The following is an 18,936-nucleotide window of genomic DNA, read 5'->3' on the forward strand; positions in this document are numbered from 1 at the left end:
TAGTCCTTGAATTGCAAACAGCTTCGTAAAAAGCACCCTTTAATCCAGCTTCCAACGTAAATCCTGAAGCCTGCATAGGTACTGAAGCAGGGGGAGAGATACGTGGACTTGTATTTTCGATAGTCCAGTGTTACTACCTGTCTCTGCTCCAAACTAGTCCCACGACCAACTTTGTCCAGTTCTACTGCTCCCTAAAAAAGCCACACAACCTGCTGCAAGGGTCAGACAGCAGGACGTGTCCTCAATTTTATTGGCCACTGCGCATTCCTCTCTCTTGGACATGTTTCAGGAAAGGATTAGGCAGTACACCAAAACAGCTCCACGTAATCATAGACACTGTTGAAACATCCTCCTCTGTACATCCCAGGAGGACAGGACTGCTCATACTGCCCTCCACATGCTCATAAGCTTGCAGGTTTGCATTAACAACCTCACTGCTCAATGCCCCTGGGCTTCCATTGGTGCCCTGAAGAGCTAAAATGGATTTTTCTCCAGTTTCCTCTGAACTACCATGAATTGCTCGCATGGGAAGGCAGATCATGGTCTGAAGTGATGCCAGAATAAAGCTGGTGCTCAGATGCTCAGACTGAACACCAAATACTGGAAGTCAATTTTCCTCCAGTCTCATCTAACTGGCTACCTTGTGGCTTGGTCCCATCACTGGCACTTTGGGCAGAAGCTTTCTGCAGAAGCCCTTGTTTATAATTTAATGGACCGTGATGCACAGGATAAAATAGGGGTCACTTCTGGGCTTACACGCTAAGGGAGAGAACAACAGAACACATAACAGTACAAAATACTCTTGGAAACAAATCTCAAGGGTGATAAAGGTGACAGCTAGGAGGAAATAAAAACTGCACATTTCTTTATTAATAAATAAATTACTTGGAGATTGAGATGAAATGTCCTATCATCAGGAGCATCCTGAAAAATAAAGGAGATTCTCTAAACATTTTCCAAAGAAGGGAAAACATGCAAATTACAGCTAGCTATAAAAATTGTACATCATGAGCTGTTTTATGGGGTATAAAGTCAAGAGAGCTGAACAGCTTGAATGGAACAATTCTGCATGACTGGCCTCACTTAGGAAGCTTTCAAAGTATGTCAGAATGAATCTAAGGGCCCTTTACAGTAAATATTTTTCGTAAGCTGATGCATTATTTTAGGGTTCATATTATTAAATAAAAACTTAAACAAATTCACTACAGTGAAACCAAGACAAGCTTTGTTCCTTTACTAATTTACAGCTACAAATGACAGGGAAATTATAAACACACAGACACAGAATTTATAAAAAAAACTTGTTTTTCCACCACAGCTAATTTTAAAGAAAAATGTTAACAATTACTTTCCTAAAATTGGAAATCATAAATGAAGGAAAGCTTGCACTATTAAAAGCTGCCAGAGATAACTCACAGAACAACGATAACGCAGCACTGCAGACTCAGAAATAGCTGTTCCCAGGAATGCTTTATTCATGCCTGACACAGATACAGGATGACAGACCAGATTTTGGCCAGGACCGTGCTCTGTGATCTGTCTGGCATGCTCCTTCCCAGAGAGGCTGCTCAGGAGAGCCATTGCAGCCGGGCTGAGGACCAGCGATCTCCAGTCCCGAGTGGCGGCTGCAAGTGCCTCCCCCACGAGCCCTTTCCTGAGCCACCTCCCAGCAACACCCACTGGCACTTCTCTTGTTGTATGGCCTGAAGTTACTTTGAAAACTGCTTTTAGAAGCCTGGGATAATTAAGTGGCTCCGAAATACTGGCTCTGGGCAATGAAATTTGCCTACACTCACCAGGAAAATGAAAAAGATATGTAATACTAATGCCTCAAAACTCTACAATGAATTCAATTCTACAAGTCAGTCTGCCCAGATTTACCCGCTAGCTCCTATATGCTTTCATAAAATTAAATAAGCGAGGGGAAAAAAATCACGTATCACAAACCACTTTCATTTTTACTTGATTTTGTTTCAAGGAAATGCTAGTAATGGTCCCACATAAATATTTATCAGACCACTCATATGGTAATAAATGAAAGTATCCTTCAACTTGCATACACAATAGCCGAAAACTATTTTAGAATACGGAGACAAGATGCAAAGAGTCTGAAGCAATAAATTTATTCCCTTCTGCCAGACAGATATAACAGTGCGGGCAGGTCTGTTTTACTGCAAACTATATCATCTGTTGTTTCTAGTTTCCATTATTAATCGTTTGAAGACATGATTAGGGTTTTCCAGCACTGACTGGCTTCTTTTTAGACTCTAGCCACAGTTTGTCAGGAATTTCTATCACTCATGAGGTACCTTAAAAGGTATCAAAATAGAAGATCCAACTGCCGTCCTTGGCACCATAAATAAATCCATGGAGTCTGTAATAATTTGCACTCCACCTCCATTTAATAGCACCTTTAAGATTTCAGCACCATGAAAGACAGGCTTGGCTTATTCAAATTTCAGGGCTGAAAACACCTAAAGATAACAAATTAACAGGGTCATCTCCAGCTCGTGTTCTTATCAGGGGGCCTTGATGGGGGTGGAAATCAGTGCCAGCTAATGCCTAAATTTAAAGTCCCAATGAAAATAAGGGGACTCAGACCCCTGAATAACCTTAGGAAACGAGGTTAGTAAGTTTTGAAAGCATTGCTTAAGTCCAGGCTTACAGGCTTTGCAAGAACATTAAAGATCCCCTAAGCATTTCATTAATACCACTATTTTATCTTCATGTTCAATTTCAATGGGACTTAAGAAGATGTTTCAATGCTTTCCTGAGAAGCAGAAAAAGACTTATTGCTTCAGTTTCCCCACCTATGCAGTGGAGTTAGTCATTCCTTGCATCCCAGGGCACTGCCACACCAACTCCAATCAAGCCTACAGAAGTCTCAGCGGCAGAAGATGCTGAGTGTGTCTAGTCTCTGTGCTCCTCTAGAACTCATTTTGTTCATTTGCTGTTACTAGTACTTCCACGGGTAGTGTAGGGGTAAATATAGAAACTCTTCGAGTGCCAGGGTGTTACATCAACTACGCACAGAGTAGAAACACATGCCAGACTAAAAAGTGGAGCTTGAGTCAAAAGTGCTGTTTAGCTGAACGACAAATCATTAAAAAATGAGAAGGAAGATGTCAGCATTTAGGCAAGGAGTGATCTCATCTAACTCAACCTTTTGAGAAGTCAGGAAGTCTTGCTAGTTGTCCAAGTCCCCACAGCAGCCAGAAAAGAGGTACTGCTAGATGGCAATTAGTCACCCAAGGTAGGTGGTGTCATAAATTCCAGCTCCTGAGACAGCAAAAAGACACCATTTTGCTGTGGTATCAGCACTATGAGGGTGTACATAGCACAGCTGAGAAAACCCAGGGTTTTATGAAGGCAGTAGAGGACCTCTAGGAGAGAGCATTTCCAGAAGACTAGTTATATCTATTAGAGTCATCGCTAGGATGAAAACTCAGAGAACACTGTCATCCCACAAAAATCTTTAACAGATCTCTGCTCATTTTGTGTTACAACAATCTGGAAATATAGAGGGTTTTTTTACACAATTCTCTTCTAAGGAACTGCAATTAGCAGACTGGTGAGGAGCCTGGAGAAACACACCAGGCGGGAAGCAGTACTAGAGACAAAGAAACGGCTCGAGGTTCTCCATAGCCCCTGAGTTGCATAAGGGGACGGTAACCACCTACTTCCGCAAGTAAGGTCAAAGCATCGGATCTTGATGACTTTCTATAGATGGAAAAGAGGGTGGGATGCTCCTGTCCAGCACTGTATTCTCAGAAAATGACAAATCATGAAATATTAGCTGCACAGCTCTCCTCTCTTATACTCTTAAAAACCTTCTTTCCAGTTTTTATTTTTACAAGTACATTTACATAAGGGCTTCATATTTAAAGACAATTCCCCGAAATAAGGCTAAAAACATCAAACCGGTAGAGAGCAGTCTACACATATTGCCTAGCATGTGAGCCTGACAGCATATATTCTTGTTTACAGTTGCTTTACAGTTAACAGGGATGGGTTACATCTGATCAAAGCAAAGTGTTTAGTGTAGACCTCTACCTCTGAGCTAGTCATACAAGGACCTTTCATAGCTCAGAGAAAAATGCACATTTTTAGAGCATGATTCATCCAACTTATTTCATATTCTTACTTTAGGGTAAAATTAATCATGTTTCTCAATTGCACGTTTCTCTCTGTTGACTATAAGGAAAGGCTGCAGTGACTGGTTCTGACTGTAGATGACCGTATTTCATCACATAGATTACATCTCAGGAGTCCAAGAGAACGAGAGGGACACACACACAAAAAAAAGCAGTTCTGAACAGGAGACAGAAGGAAAAAGAGAATCCATAAATGGCAGGATGACATTATGTGTCCCTCAGTGCATGGATCTTAAATGGCAAGCTTGTGACATTTATACCAAGAGTCAATAAACAGGCCAATGAAGATAGAAAATCAATGAGTTTGAACTATGCACTTAGGTCGGTGACAAACTCAATCTCCACTGAGGCTTGAATCAACAAATAAGAATCCTCTATTAAAAAAAGAAGTTCCTTTTTTTTTTTAACCTCTAGAAAGGTCTTAAGCCAGTTTTTTAGCTATGAATCGTGTTGAGTTGTAAACACATGAGAAATTTAGTCTGGTGGCTAAGGTACTAGTGCGAAACCAGGGATGAAGTTGGAGGAGGTCAGGAACTGTTGCCTTCTACTTCAGGAGAGTTTTTATTGATTTACAAATTTGTACAAGCTCTGCCTCCTGGAAGAGGGAAGTAAATCCACTGAAACAAATTTGGAAGTGATTCATAACACTGTGGGTCCAAATACATGTAAAATTTCACTTCAGCAAGTACTTCTAGCTGGCAAACGCTTGCTATGCTTCTGGTTACTACTACACATGAACTACAGTATTTAACAGTGAATGCTGCAACACAACAACAATAATCCTCAAAACCAATTCTCCACAACACAAGGCAAAGAGCAGCACTGTGGGAAGGAAAACCCAGGCTCATCCCCGTGGCACATCTCTTATCAAACTGCAACAGCACCAGGATGGTGCAGCATGGTGTGGTGTGGATCCACCATGCAGGCCAGCTCCTCCTCAGGTATCTCTGCACCATTTCCCCTCCTCAGTATCAACGCGCCTCAGGGAACACAGGCACATCTCACTCAGCACACAGCGTGACACCATTAAGATGGAATATTGTAGAAGAACAAAAATGATGCACTCAAGCAGAACTTTGCTGAAAGCACAGACTTGCTTGGAGTCCAGCCTACTCACATATCAGGATGAATCTGGCCCAGTTTATATCCTAATGATTATAATGGATACTGCAGTCTTCTTTTCATTAAGGCAGCAGCCAAAACTATTGATTTGTTGTACTTCACGCTCCTGCTTACCTTAACAAATTTCAGGAGAGACACTGCGTAAGCCGATAGAGTCGGTCAGTTTAAAAGTGACAAATTAACTGCACTGAAAGTAAATAAACAGCTATCTCTTTGTAAATTAATTCAATATGTGACTTGAGCTCTTTTCTACAGTTAGAAAGCTGATTCATCATTCAGGAGCATTTAAGTTGCCACCAGTTCAATAGCAGAGTATTAACGTTGTGTCCTATTTGACACAGCAGGTCAAATTTGGCACTCGGGTTCCAACAGTGCAACTTGGCATAACTCCTGAACCCCCGAGCCCTGCTCTCCACATTGCCCTGGCTGCAGCTATGCACCCAAGTGTTCCCCAAGATGGTTTCAAGAAGGCTGAAGTTGTACTGAACAGTTGAGGAAAACAGAAAAAGAATCCAAGAGAGTCTTTTGATCTGCTGGATTATGAAGTGTCTTCTGGAACAGTTTAGTAAAACGGGACAAGTGACAGGGTTGGTTCATTTTCATGAAAACACTTGTGAAAGAGTGAAAGACAAATATATGCAACTTTTCAAGTCAAGGGGGTGGTTTGTGGGGTTCCCCCCCAACTAGATTTCAATTCTGGGAAGAAACTAGAAACTGAGTATGTTTAATGTGGAATACTGAGCACAATGCCCATTCATGTCAAAACATGATTTGTGCTTTACTGAATGGGGGTCCTAACTTATTATAGGTTATCACCCCTACTAGTCTAGGCACAGGGTAAAAACCCTGGTTAATTTATTAATGAGTGACATGCATTAACTTACTGTCCCTAACAATTCCTTTCAGTTCAATAAATGCTGAGTCTTGAGATTTTCAGACCAACGCTGCAGCATTTGGATCAGTGTCCCATTGCCTTATAAAGAATCCATTTAGCTGAAATTGATGCTATTGAATAAGCAGGTAGGCCAACATTTTCAAATGCAGGAGCTTAAAATTGAAATTCATGTTCAACTGCCTAAATAATGTTGCCCAAATGCCTTCAACTGCTATTAGCACTGTAGGACATGCGAGTTCTTAATGTTTCTGGAAATTAGAGGAGGTGCCCTCTTGACTTTTGACACTCAAGTTTGATGTTTCTGGACACAAGGTTTTGACTGCGTCATCTGTGCACAGCTGCAGCAGAGAGACTATAGCACAAATAGAATAAAAATATTTTTCACTGCTTATGCTCAGACATGATCCACAGCATTTGTAATGTCGTCTGTTTTTCATAATGTTCAGTTTAGAAAGTTGACATTTGATTAAACAGTTTGATTTTGCCAAAACATACATTTTAATCTTATGTTTTAATACCACGTTCTCAATTAAAAGCTTTAGAAAAAGACACACAAAGTCTGCTTAAACCACAGTAAACCCACAGACCTAACATATTTAATATAATTTCTGAAACTGTTGACTAATATTTTCTAATTTCCTCACTACTTCTAGTACCACAGCTGCACCATTAAGCCCAGCAGCTACCAGATATTTAAACAGAGAGCTTGTTAAGTGTTTTACTAGATAGTCTTTTATACTCAGTATTTTCCACATTTTCTAATAGGGTGGCACAGTAGTGAATTTCAACATCTTGAAAATCTTCACTCTATTAATACTGTTTTCTAACATCAATGTTCATATGCTACCACCTCCGAGGGAAAGCTACCACAGTTGGTTTACAGTTAGCATCTTTCCCTGTATTTCTATCTTTACACGAGCACACCAGCACTGATGAACACCATACTACAAGAAAGCGTATTATACAGAATGGCATATCATTCCAGACTGCTAACTCACAAGAAAAATTACTCCCACCAACAATAAGAACAAGACCAAAAATAGGTTTTAGGATGAAATAATTCTTCTTTCATGCTCCTTATTTCCTTTCATTGGGTTTAATACCACATTCAAGGTCATGAGCGCTGTGACTCTGTGGAGGTGACTTGAGTAATTTACAATGATCAACAGATAATACAGTAACTGGAAGCGAGTCATTCCGTAACTATCACTGCTTTCTAAATGGAGTCATCACATAGCTGCTGAAAAGGAATGTGTATTATTTCACACCCACAGAGTGATGAATGTAACCAGGTAATTAAATCATGTCATTGCTGTGCCTGGAAAATCCTTATTTATAATTTTATCTTGGCTGTTAAGAACTGAACTTCTTGTTAAGGGTAGAAAATAATTATGCCTAAGCTTTGCTTTTGCAAAAACCTCTACAAAGGGAAAAGGAAATTAGAAACAAAACTCACCGGTTTCTTCATCTATGCTGAATCTCCCCAGGCCGCTGCCATCCCTGATGGAATACTGGATCTCCCCATCCCTTCCAGTGTCCTCGTCTCGAGCAACAACTTGCAAAACACTTGTACCAATGCGGGAGTTTTCCTTTACAGATCCAATGACGGCAAAGTCAGGAAAATAGGGGGTATAGAGATTTTCGTTGACATCCACGACTTCAACTTCCACAAAAGAAACAGAAGAGAGAGAAACTGGGCGCCCCTTGTCCTTCGCACGCACAGTCAGGTTGTAGAACTGCTGCTTCTCGTAATCAAGCTCTTTGTTCAAGCGGATGGCGCCGCTCGCTTTGTCTATCTCAAACCGCCCATTGTAATCGTTCACCAGCGAGTAACGGACTTGACCTCCCAAGCCAAGATCTGGATCATGAGTTTCCAACCAAGCTATGACAGTGCCAACTGGCAGGTCCTCAAGGACCTTCACATTGTAGCTGGATGGTATGAAGGCTGGAGAGCAATCATTGACATCATCCAAAAAAACCTTCAGAGGCACAACAGAAAACTGCTGATGGCCACTCTCTGCTTTGTCCCTAGCCTCAATCTTCAGTGTGTAGTTTGCTTTTGATTCCCGGTCTAGTTGATCAGCCACATACACCATTCCCGTGGAACTGTTGATGGCAAATTGCTGGGTGTCTGTCAGTACTGAGTAAGTCACTTCACCATTGGATCCTAGGTCTTTATCTCTGGCTTCTACCTGGATAATCTCTGTACCAAGACTTGTACTTTCTAATATATTAACTGAGTAACTGTCCTGTAAAAAAACAGGCATGTTATCATTTGCATCCTCCACAGTGACAGTCAACAGTCTCCACGCAGATTTCTGTGGACTACCTAAATCATAAATTGTAATATTAAGGAGATAGAGCTCTGTTTTTTCACGGTCCAAGGGCATAAGAACATTAAGTACCCCCGTCTCCATATCAATGTTGAAACAACTATCTACATTACCATCAGAAATTGTATAAACTACTCTCCCATTAAAGCCTGAGTCTGCATCATAGGCTTTTATCCTCAGGATGGTGGCACCAACTGGCAGATCCTCTGAAACCTTTACATCAGTAGGGAAGGATTTGTCAAAATGTGGTGCCTGCCTGTTCACTGAATAAAAATCGAGAAAACCATCTTCCAAATTCAGCTTTACATTTGCTTTTGCTTTTTTGAGTAATTTTTCTGCTAGCTTCTGAGCAACTCTAGTTTCTCTACAGCTAAAGGTCTTTGAAGACACTTTCCCATGAACTACCGAAATATTAACAAACATAGCATCAGCAAAGTTCTCTCCATCAGTTGCTGTTATCTTAAGGCCAAAATTGCTGTTCTTTATGCCAGAATTAATTAGAGATTTTTTAAGTTGCAGGACACCAGAGTCAGGATTTAAATAAAAAATGCCAAGTTCATTTCCAGAGATTATTTTGTACTTCACAAGCTCTAACTCATCTATGTCTATTGCAGAAACAGCAGTGATGTGACCACCAACGGGGAAATCAGATGAAATCACTCCCTGACATGCCACTTTTTCAAAGAGGGGTTTGTTATCATTGACATTGCCTATGTATATGGTGACATTCACCTCACTTTCATGGCGGTAGGGAGAACCCCAGTCGGAAGCTCTCACAATGAACCTGTAGCTTTCTGGTGAGGACTCAAAATCTAGTTCTTCAGATGTGCTGATGACACCTGTAAACTGGTTTATTGTAAATGGTAGTGAGTTCAGACTGGCAATGCTGTATGTTATGTATCCATTTTCTCCCCTATCTTTATCAACTGCTGAAACTGCCAAAACGCTAGACCCCACAGGGACGCTTTCGTTGACGAATGAGCTGTAGGAGGGCTGCTGGAACTCCGGAGTGTGATCGTTGGCATCTTCTAACCGGACAGTAACCTGTGCTTTTAAATCACCACCTTTGTTCGTATATACTTCTAATTCATAGAGGTCCTTCTCGATGATTTTCAAAGGACGAGCAGTGGTAATAAGGCCTGTGTTGGGATTGATCTTAAAATACTCGGCTTCCTCACTTGGAGATATTCTATATTCAACACCCTGTGGCTCAGGCATCAGTTTAACTACTGCAACCACCACACCTGGAGGTGAAAATTCACTGATCGAAACATCATATGCTTCCTTTTCAAACTTCACGGGGATACTTTCTTTCCTGGGACTAGCAATGTGGACCAGTTTGACCGCAGAAAATTTCTGAGGAGATCCTTTGTCCTTGGCTTGGAGAGTCAGGTTATAACCATACGGGAAGCTGTCCCAATCAATAGGCTTTCTTTCTTTGATTTTGTACTCATTCATCCATTTACCTTCTTTAGTCAGAAAGAACTGTTCTAGCGGATCTCCAGCCACAATAGAAACAGATTCTATTTCTCCATTGGCTCCTTCATCTAGGTCGTCAATGTTAATAACTGCATAGGTAGGCTCTTTGTCTGATGGGAAGGGAATATGGGTTACTACATTTATTGTTGGGGCATGTTCATTTATACGTTCAATGTGAACATAAAGCTTGGCAGTGCTGCTTACACCATTGTTTCCATAAAGCTTCATCCCACGGTCCACAGCCAAAATCTCAAGATCGTATCTGTTTTTCTCATCATAGTTTAATCGGCCACTTAAGGAGATAACACCACTTGTTGGATGAACTGAGAAGAGATCAACTTTGTTTTTGAAGTAATAATAAAATTCACCATTGGACCCAATATCCGCATCTGTTGCGGTTACCTGTGCAATGCTAGTCCTTAAAGGAGTGCTTTCTGCTATCGTGACAGAGTACGTGGTTGGTGAAAACAATGGTCTTAAGTCATTCATATCCAAAACCTGGATGTTCACTTTTGTCCACGCTTCCAAGTCCTCTCCTCTGACAGATCCTTTCACCATCAATAAATAGTTGTCCTGGATTTCTCTGTTCAATATAGCAGAATTCCCACCTTTAGTCCTTATTCTTAGGAAGCAAAAGTCAGCAATGATGACTTCCTCTGCTTTAAAAAAGCCCTCGTCATCGCCAGACACTATCCTGTACTTGATATCCCATGAAAGGTCAGCCAAGGTAATGCCCATCCTTGTTTGACTGTTGACATAAGTCCTGGCTGCTGAATTCTCATACACCGTAGCATTGTAAGTGGAATGTGTGAAGTGAAAGCCAAGCGGGGTGATCCCGTGAGCTACCTGGCAAACGGATGCCAGGAACTTGACAATCAGAAGGGGGAGGCATGACGGAGGTGGCCGTGAGCCTGACCAGCCGCCCATATTCACCTCCATCACATCATTCTTTCACCCTGTGACAGAGAAAAAAAAACAGGAACTAGTTGATCAAGACATAAAAACTGTACTGTGAAGTGCCTTGTCAAAATTACTTCTTAAATTTCTAATTAAAAATAAAATATATGCAATAACTAGTCACTGCATATTTAACAAAACAGAAAGGGAGAACACTACACACACACACAAAAGCACCAGTTTCGGATTATACTTTTGCATGTGCATTAGTGTGTAGTATGTATGCATGCGCACATACATGTACATAATACATAAGTACATATATGTATGTTTATACAGTTTTTTAACATAAAAAACCCTATGAGACCCTACCACATCTATACATACATGCACACAGTCCAGAATAATAATCACACTGAAAAAAAAAAAAAAATCACACACGTTTGAATAAGTTTATATAAGAGGATGAACCACATACAGAAATTATTGTTTTTATTTACCAGTAGCTCCAACTAAGCCTAAACATGTTTGTTTTCAGAACATACTGGAAAACTCATTTGTAGTTTCAATGTTTGGAAAGGAAGCAGGGTTTTCATTATGTATGTAGCACTGTGATAGTCAAATGTTATCAGTTTTTTTGTGGACAGTTAAGAAAGATTAGGTCATACAGTTGATGAAATTTGAGCCACCAAGAACAAGTAGTACATAAAAATCACTACCCAGCTATTACTTTAATTACAGATACCTTCAGAAAAATCAAAATTAAGGAAGAATTCTAGCTAAGTAAATGCAACTGCATACACATATACATACACATACCCAGATACTGAGAACAGACAAAATACAATGAAGAAAATAAAACTGCTCGATAAAGATCCCAAGTGAAGACTCGCGTTAGGAAACAGCACAGCTGAGATAGCCGATCAGATTTAATTCTGCTCTTGCATATGCACCATAATGCATTTGTAATTATGGTCACAACTTTCCACCAAATACACTGGGCAACATACACTAAATGAGGACACAAAAGAACATTTTTTTCTGTACGTCCAACAAATGCTCCATTTGCTGTGTACTACTGCCATCCCCACCTAAAAAAGGTAAAGACCTCTTCCAATCTACTGCCTGTCCTGCTGCCAACAGGCCATCCCAACCAGCAAGAGCATAAACACATCCTTCCTCAGATGGGAGTGAATTTGAGCTTGCACCACATTTCAATTTGGCAAGCACGAGCAGAATTTGGCTACAAATAAGGCACACGGCTCCATCGCTGGCAGTCTGTCTCAATCCAGTCTGTCCCACTCCAGCCACCTCAAAGCAGTGAGAGCCTTTCCACTGATTTCAAAAGGCTCATTATAATGTAAGTATTCAAATGCAATTAATAAGCAGCCATTTGGGGAAGATTTGGAGTTCCTCCATACAGTCCTGTTGTAGAATAGCCCCAGTGCTTCACCTCAGGCATCTAAATTGGGAGGTTAAATGGAGACAAGGTAAGTGGAGAAACTGTCTGAAGGTTGCTGGAGGATGCAAAAGCTGTGAGCCAGGCTCCTGCTTATTGCTTCCCACTGAAAGGAGAGGAAAGGAGCCTGAGGAAACCAGGCAGGTCCTTACAGTGAGACAGTGTGAATAAGCTTCTTTGTTACAGAGTACATTTGCTGCTGCTCGTGAAAAATCATAAAAATCAATTTTAAAAGGCAATTATTGACCAACTGCACACATACACTGTTCTCATTGTCATTTAAAAACTGCTTGAAAATGTAGTTTTCTCCAAGCTAGGATACAGAGTGGAAAAGGATAGGAAAAGTTGTCAATAATGACAGGGGTTAATTTAAATTTCCAACATGATTTCAGCATCCCCTAGGAGATTTATAAATTGCATGCAAGTTTTGGAATATGAATTCATGTTAGTTATCATTTCCGATATAACTGAATGACTATTACACTTTTAAGTACTAACGACAATCAATTTATCGCACTGATGTTATAATGTTCACACAAAACACCTAACTTCCTGGTCCCAGTCTATATCCCGTTGCTTAACACATTAATCAATTTGATCAATTATCAAGGCACTCAACTTTCAGTCCACTTATTGTCACATGCAGCTCTCCCCCCTCAACTTGTTTCATTCGTATTTTCTTTTCTATTAGACCAACAAAATAAGTAAACTCTTTAAAAAGAAAATTAAAATGTAAGATTGTGTCACCTCCTGGACCTGCATTCACCAGTAATAGGCAAATCCCCACAGAACTAGATGTGGCAGCTCCTTTTCTGAATATGCCCATGCAACTGTTGTGCACATATCATGCGAGTCCTGTGACTAACATTTCAACCCATACAGTTTAGACATCGAATACACACAATTCTCCAATATGCTTTGTGTATGAGAGAGACCAGGTCTCCCCATGCTCTCCCCATGCTCAGTTTGATTCCCAGGAGACCCATGATGGAATTTTTCTACGTCAGCTAGGAAAGATTTTTTTTTTTTTTTCTTAATTTTGTTGCCATTTCATTCATCTAAAAGATCAGACCAGTGGCACCTTATTTTTCAGCACAGCAAACATTCATCAACTTAATCCACCAGTGTGAAAATATCAAAGTCCCTTATTTTCATGGGGCTTTATGTGAATCACTTTGAGTACTGCCACTAAAAGCTGCTGCTTCAGCCTAGCGTGGGAGACGATGCTCTCAAGTAGAAAATACAACCAATGTACGGTATGCTGCCGAGGAAAAGCCAGCCAAGGGGAATGAGAAATTCTAATGAGAGAGACCCAACTCATAACAAACTAAAGGGCTGTGCCTCTTCTGTGATGTGGCATTATTAAAATACTCAACAGACAAATCGCTGTGTTGCTGCCTTTTACCAAGAGCACTTCAGCATCCTCCCTCTATACTGCAATACCAGCCTCTCCCCGCTGCTAAGAGAAAGTGAATTTTTGCTGGCTTACGATGGAGACTGATGCTATGTTTCATATGAGCACCCAGACCTTATTTCAACACAGCTCAGCAGCTTTCCAGAAAAAGATATCTCTGGAGTCATGAAATTAATTGTATTACCGTATTTACACCTCATTTGGTGGTCTAGTTTCTCCTGTCCACACCATAGTTCAGTCTCAGCTAGCTTCTCTCAATCATTCATGGCCATAACATCAAGTTTCCAGGTCCACCGTAATCAGAAATCAGTTTTCCTGAGAAATTCATTGCTACAAGCAAAAATGATTTAAAACTTTACCTTCAGGTTATCCGTCCCAAGGTTACAGACTCTGCCGTGGCAGACAGGCATCAAAGTAGATATTTACAAAGCTATGTGATTAGGTGAACCTAATGAAAAAGTTGTGTATATCCCAGGCAATATAACATGACAACCTTAAGGTTCCATTCTATTTATCTGTTTACTTTTAGAGAAAGCCAGGACTAAGACCTAATCTCAAACACACTGCTGTAAATCCAGTCATGTCAATAGTCTATGAAGTTTTAGTGGTTCAGTGCAACCAGGATCAGTCCCGAAACACTAAATTCCACTCAGAAACAACATATGTATATGTGTGTGTGTGTTTGTGAATGCATGTTTTAGTTGTGTATACATATGCATACACAAACACACAGTTTGTGTATTTTTAGGTATAATTTCAGGGTTGGCCCTGGAAAAATTGGACCTTCACATCAGGCAGCACTTTCAGAGTTTGATTTCATTTCAGATGTGGTATGCAGAGTTGTAACAAGCTCCTCATTGAAGTTATTCATCTATCCATATATTTATATGGCCATCATCATTATATTATTTGAAAGTCCCAATGGATGAGCTATTAAACTGCCACTTGGGCTACCCAAGAATGTTTTATTCATCTACTGAATTCCTTTCTTCTGGGATATTTGTTTTTAAGAGCTCGTAATACATACATACTCAATGCACAGGAAATGTAATGCGATAGGTTACAGAAACAAAGTACAAAGCAACCCACCGTAAATTAAGAGGCATTTCTTTAAAGGCACTTCTTGTCAAAAAAATGTTATGGTTTCAAGTGAAGAGAAAGGTTGTGATTATTTTTGCTTGATTTTGAAACGTTTGGGCAGGAGCTACTAAAAAAAAAAAAAAAATGCCCTGGTAGTGCTCAACATGGTTAATCTGAATAAAAGGAACAGCTCTAACAAGATCAGAGACTAAAAGAAAAAAGCTCTGTCTAACTACCGAAGGAGGTGACAAGATGACACAAAGTAGGAGTCCAGCATCTTTCCACTCTAGCTCACATTAAATACTCTGGCCTTGAAGTGGGAAGGAAGGAATGGAGAAATAAAACGGTGTGTCTTGATTTTTAATACTCTTTAAAATAAACTTTACCATCATGGAGAACTCTATAATTTCACATTCAGTTCTCCACTTAGTCACTTTACTTCGCTTCTTGAACAACGATTAACTACGTGACCCTGCAGAATAGCTGCAGGGACCTGTAGGTGGCTGGTGCTCCTTAGAGGAATTGTAAGAGGTATAAGCATCATTCCTCTTTCTCATCTTGGCTCTGGTAACCTCCAGTCTGGGCTGCATCCAAACATAACACCCCACCAGACTGGGAAGGAAGACTCAAGTCCCAGGAACTGCCAGGATTCCTGCACACCAATATCACGGCTCTAATTCAATGTGCAGATATGAAAGAAGTGCTGTGTGATCACAGAATCATAGAATGGTTTGGGTTGGAAGGGACCTGTATTGGGTTTGCATAGCAAGGTTTTGGTAGTGGAGGGGCTACAGGGGTGGCTTCTGTGAGAAGCTGCTAGAAGCTTCCCCTGTGTCCGATAGAGCCAATGCCAGTCAACTCCAAGACACACCCACTGCTGGCCAAGGCCAATGAGCTTCTCATCAAGCAATAGCCCCAAGTCCTTTTTCTCAGGGCTGCTCTCAATCCATTCTCTGCCCAGCCTGTATTTGTGCTTGAGATTGCCCCGACCCATGTGCAGGACCTTCCATTTGGCCTTGTTGATCCTCATGAGGTTCGCACAGGCCCACCTCTCAAGCCCGTCAAGGTCCCTCTGGATGGCATCCCTTCCCTCCAGCATGTCGACCACACCACACAGCTTGGTGTTGTCGGAAAACCTGCTGAGGGTGCACACAATCCCACTGTCCATGTTGCCGACAAAGATGTCCCAATACCGACCCCTGAGGAATGCCACTCGTCACTGGTCTCTGCTTGGACATTGAGCTGTTGACTGCAACTCTGACTGTGACCATCCAGCCAATTCCTTATCCACCCAGTGGTCCATCCATCAAATCCATGTGTCTCCAATTTAGAAACAAGGATGTTGTGCAGGACAGTGTCAAACACCTTGCACAAGTCCAGGTAGATGTTGTCAGTTGCTTTTCCCTTATCCACCGTAACCACTGTAACCTCGTCGTAGAAGGCCACCAAATTTGCCAGGCATGATTTGCCCTTAGCAAAGCCATGTTGGCTGTCACCAATCACCTCCTTATTTCCCATGTGCCTTAATAAAGTTTCCAGGAGGATCTGCTCCATGATCTTGCCTGGCAGAGGGGAGACTGACTGGCCTGTAGTTCCACGGGTCTTCCTTTTTTTCCCTTCTTAAAAATGGGGGTTATGTTTCCCCAGTCAGTGGGAACTTCACCAGACTGCCACGGCTTCTCAAATATCATAGAATCATTTAGGTTGGAAAGGACCTTTAAGATCATCAAGTCCAAACGTTAACCTAGCACTGCCAAGCCCACCACTAAACCATGTCCCTAAGCACCACATCTACACATCTTTTAAATACCTCCAGGGATGGGGACTCAACCACTTCCCTGGGCAGCCTGTTCCAATGCCTGACTACCCTTTCTACAAATATGATGGATAGTGGCTTAGCAACTTCATCCATCAGTTCCCTCAGGACCTGTGGATGCATCTCATCAGGTCCCCTGGGCTTGTGCACCTTCAGGTTCCTTAGATGGTCTTGAACCTGATCTTTTCCTACAGTGGGTGGTTCTTCATTCTCCCAGTGTCTGCCTTTGCCTTCTGTGACTTGGGCAGTGTGGCTTGAGCACCTGCTGGTGAAGACTGAGGAAAAAAACTCATTGAGTACCTCAGCCTTCTCCATATCCTGGGTAACCAGGTCTCCCATTTCCTTCCAGAGAGGGCCCATGTTTTCCCTAGTCTTCCTTTTATCACCAACGTACCTATAGAAGCTTTTCTTATTGCCCTTGACATCCCTGTCCAGATTTAATTCAATCAGGGCTTTAGCTTTCCTAACCTGATCCCTGGCGGCTCAGAAAATTTCTTTGTATTCCTCCCAGGCTCCCTGTCCTTGCTTCCACCTTCTGTAGGCTTCCTTTTTGAGTTTGAGTTTGTCCAGGAGCTCCTTTTTCATCCATGCAGGCCTCCTGGTGTTTTTGCCTGACTTCCTCTTTGTTGGGACGCATCAATCCTGAGCTTGGAGGAGGTGATCCTTGAATATTAACCACCTTTCTTGGGCCCCTCTTCCCTCCAGGGCTTTATCCCATGGCACTCTACTGAGCAGATCTCTGAAGAGGCCAAAGTCTGCTCCCCTGAAGTCCAGGGTAGTGAGCTTGCTGTGCACCCTCCTCTGTGCCCTAAGGATCTTGAACTCCACCATTTCATGGTCACTGCAGCCAAGGCTGCCCTTCAGCTTCACATTCCCCACCAGCCCCTCCTTGTTGGTGAGAACAAGGTCCAGCATAGCACCTCTCCTCATTGGCTCCTCTATCACTTGGAGAAGGAAGTTATCATTGACACATTCCAGGAACCTCCTGGATTGCTTATGCCCTGTTGTCTTGCCCCTCTAACAGATATTGGGGTGGTTGAATTCCCCCATGAGGACCAGGGCTTGTGAACATGAGGCTGCTCCTATCTGCCTGGTGAGGGCCTCATCTGCTTAGTCTTCCTGGTCAGGTGGCCTGTAGCAGAACGCCAGTGTAATGTCACCTTTCCCTGTCCTCCCTTCAATCCTGACCCATAAGCTCTCAGTCGGTTCCTCATCCATCTCCAGGCAGAGCTCCATGCGCTCCAGCTGGTCATTGACATAAAGGGTGACACCTCCTCCTCATCTCCCCTGCCTGTCCTTCCTAAAGAGCCTGTATCCTTCCATGCCAACACTCCAGTCATAGAAGCCATCCCACCACATCTCCATGATGCCAGTAAGATCACAGGCCTGCAGGCGTGTACACGTCTCTAACTCCTCTTGTTCATTCCCCATGCTACGCGCATTTGCAGAGACATTGAAGTTGGGTCCCTGATAAAGCTGACTTACTGGCTTTGTTTGATTCACTCTCCCAAAGCTAATTCTTCTAATTCCACAGATTTCCATACCATAAAATACTTGAAAAAGAAAACAACAGATATACCTCTTGGGTAAACTCTGAAAATATTAAACAAGTGCCAAAAGCACTTTTAGAGAATATAGGGAATATAGCAGGTAAACATCTTCAGCAGGCAGAATGAATAAGCTTTTAGCAGGTCACAACAGGGAAAAGACGAGAGCCTTCTCCTCTCTCGCAACTTATCCTCCAAGCCCAGTTACACCCTATGAGATAAGGACTTTTCCTTAAATTAACTTAGGCAATGTGACTAGCTAATACAATACAACTATTTAAGACTTTCTACAGGTCCTTTGAAAGGGAAGAGAGAAGAAAACAACCTGTGCTTCAACTTCCATCTTCACCACAAGGACCCAATGAACCTCTTACCTATAGGGTCCTGTGGGCTGGGAGGATTAAAAACAGCTTCTCAACTTCAGGTGGCAAATTTCTGAGAGTCAAGGTATTTATGAACCTGTGTGCATGGGGAAAAAAGGGTCAAGAAAACTTGGCTTAAAGGTTTTTATCTTGATTGGTATTTTTCCTGGAGAAGTTGGGAAATGGAGGGTGCCTCCTCACATAGGACAGGAGTGGTGACTTCATCATATGGAAAAATACTAAAATTTGGAAATATTACTCCTTTCTCAGGAGAGTTGTCACAACTCTCTTTCAAAGGGTAGCTATTTAAAATCCAGAAAATAAGCAGCTTTACAGCAAAAAGGTATATTTGAAAATATAAAGGTCTTTTTTGGGAGG

At 41.7% G+C, this 18,936-nt stretch overlaps 1 protein-coding gene across 6 annotated transcripts in view; it reads right to left on the reverse strand.

Moving 5' to 3' along the window:
* FAT3 (FAT atypical cadherin 3) overlaps positions 1-10,922 on the reverse strand; it is a 323,469-nt gene extending 312,547 nt beyond the window's left edge. For all 6 annotated transcript variants that reach the window (XM_009470374.2, XM_087758042.1, XM_087758041.1 and 3 more), the window contains exon 1: positions 7,628-10,922. In XM_009470374.2, the coding sequence (XP_009468649.1) occupies positions 7,628-10,922 (3,295 nt within the window). The remainder of the gene's footprint in view (positions 1-7,627) is intronic.
* Positions 10,923-18,936: the final 8,014 nt, after the last annotated feature.

The sequence above is a fragment of the Nipponia nippon genome, unplaced genomic scaffold (genome assembly GCF_047370975.1).
Source record: "Nipponia nippon isolate SJK-2023a ecotype South Korea unplaced genomic scaffold, ASM4737097v1 scaffold_2, whole genome shotgun sequence".
In the NCBI taxonomy this organism is placed as follows: Eukaryota; Metazoa; Chordata; class Aves; order Pelecaniformes; family Threskiornithidae; genus Nipponia; species Nipponia nippon.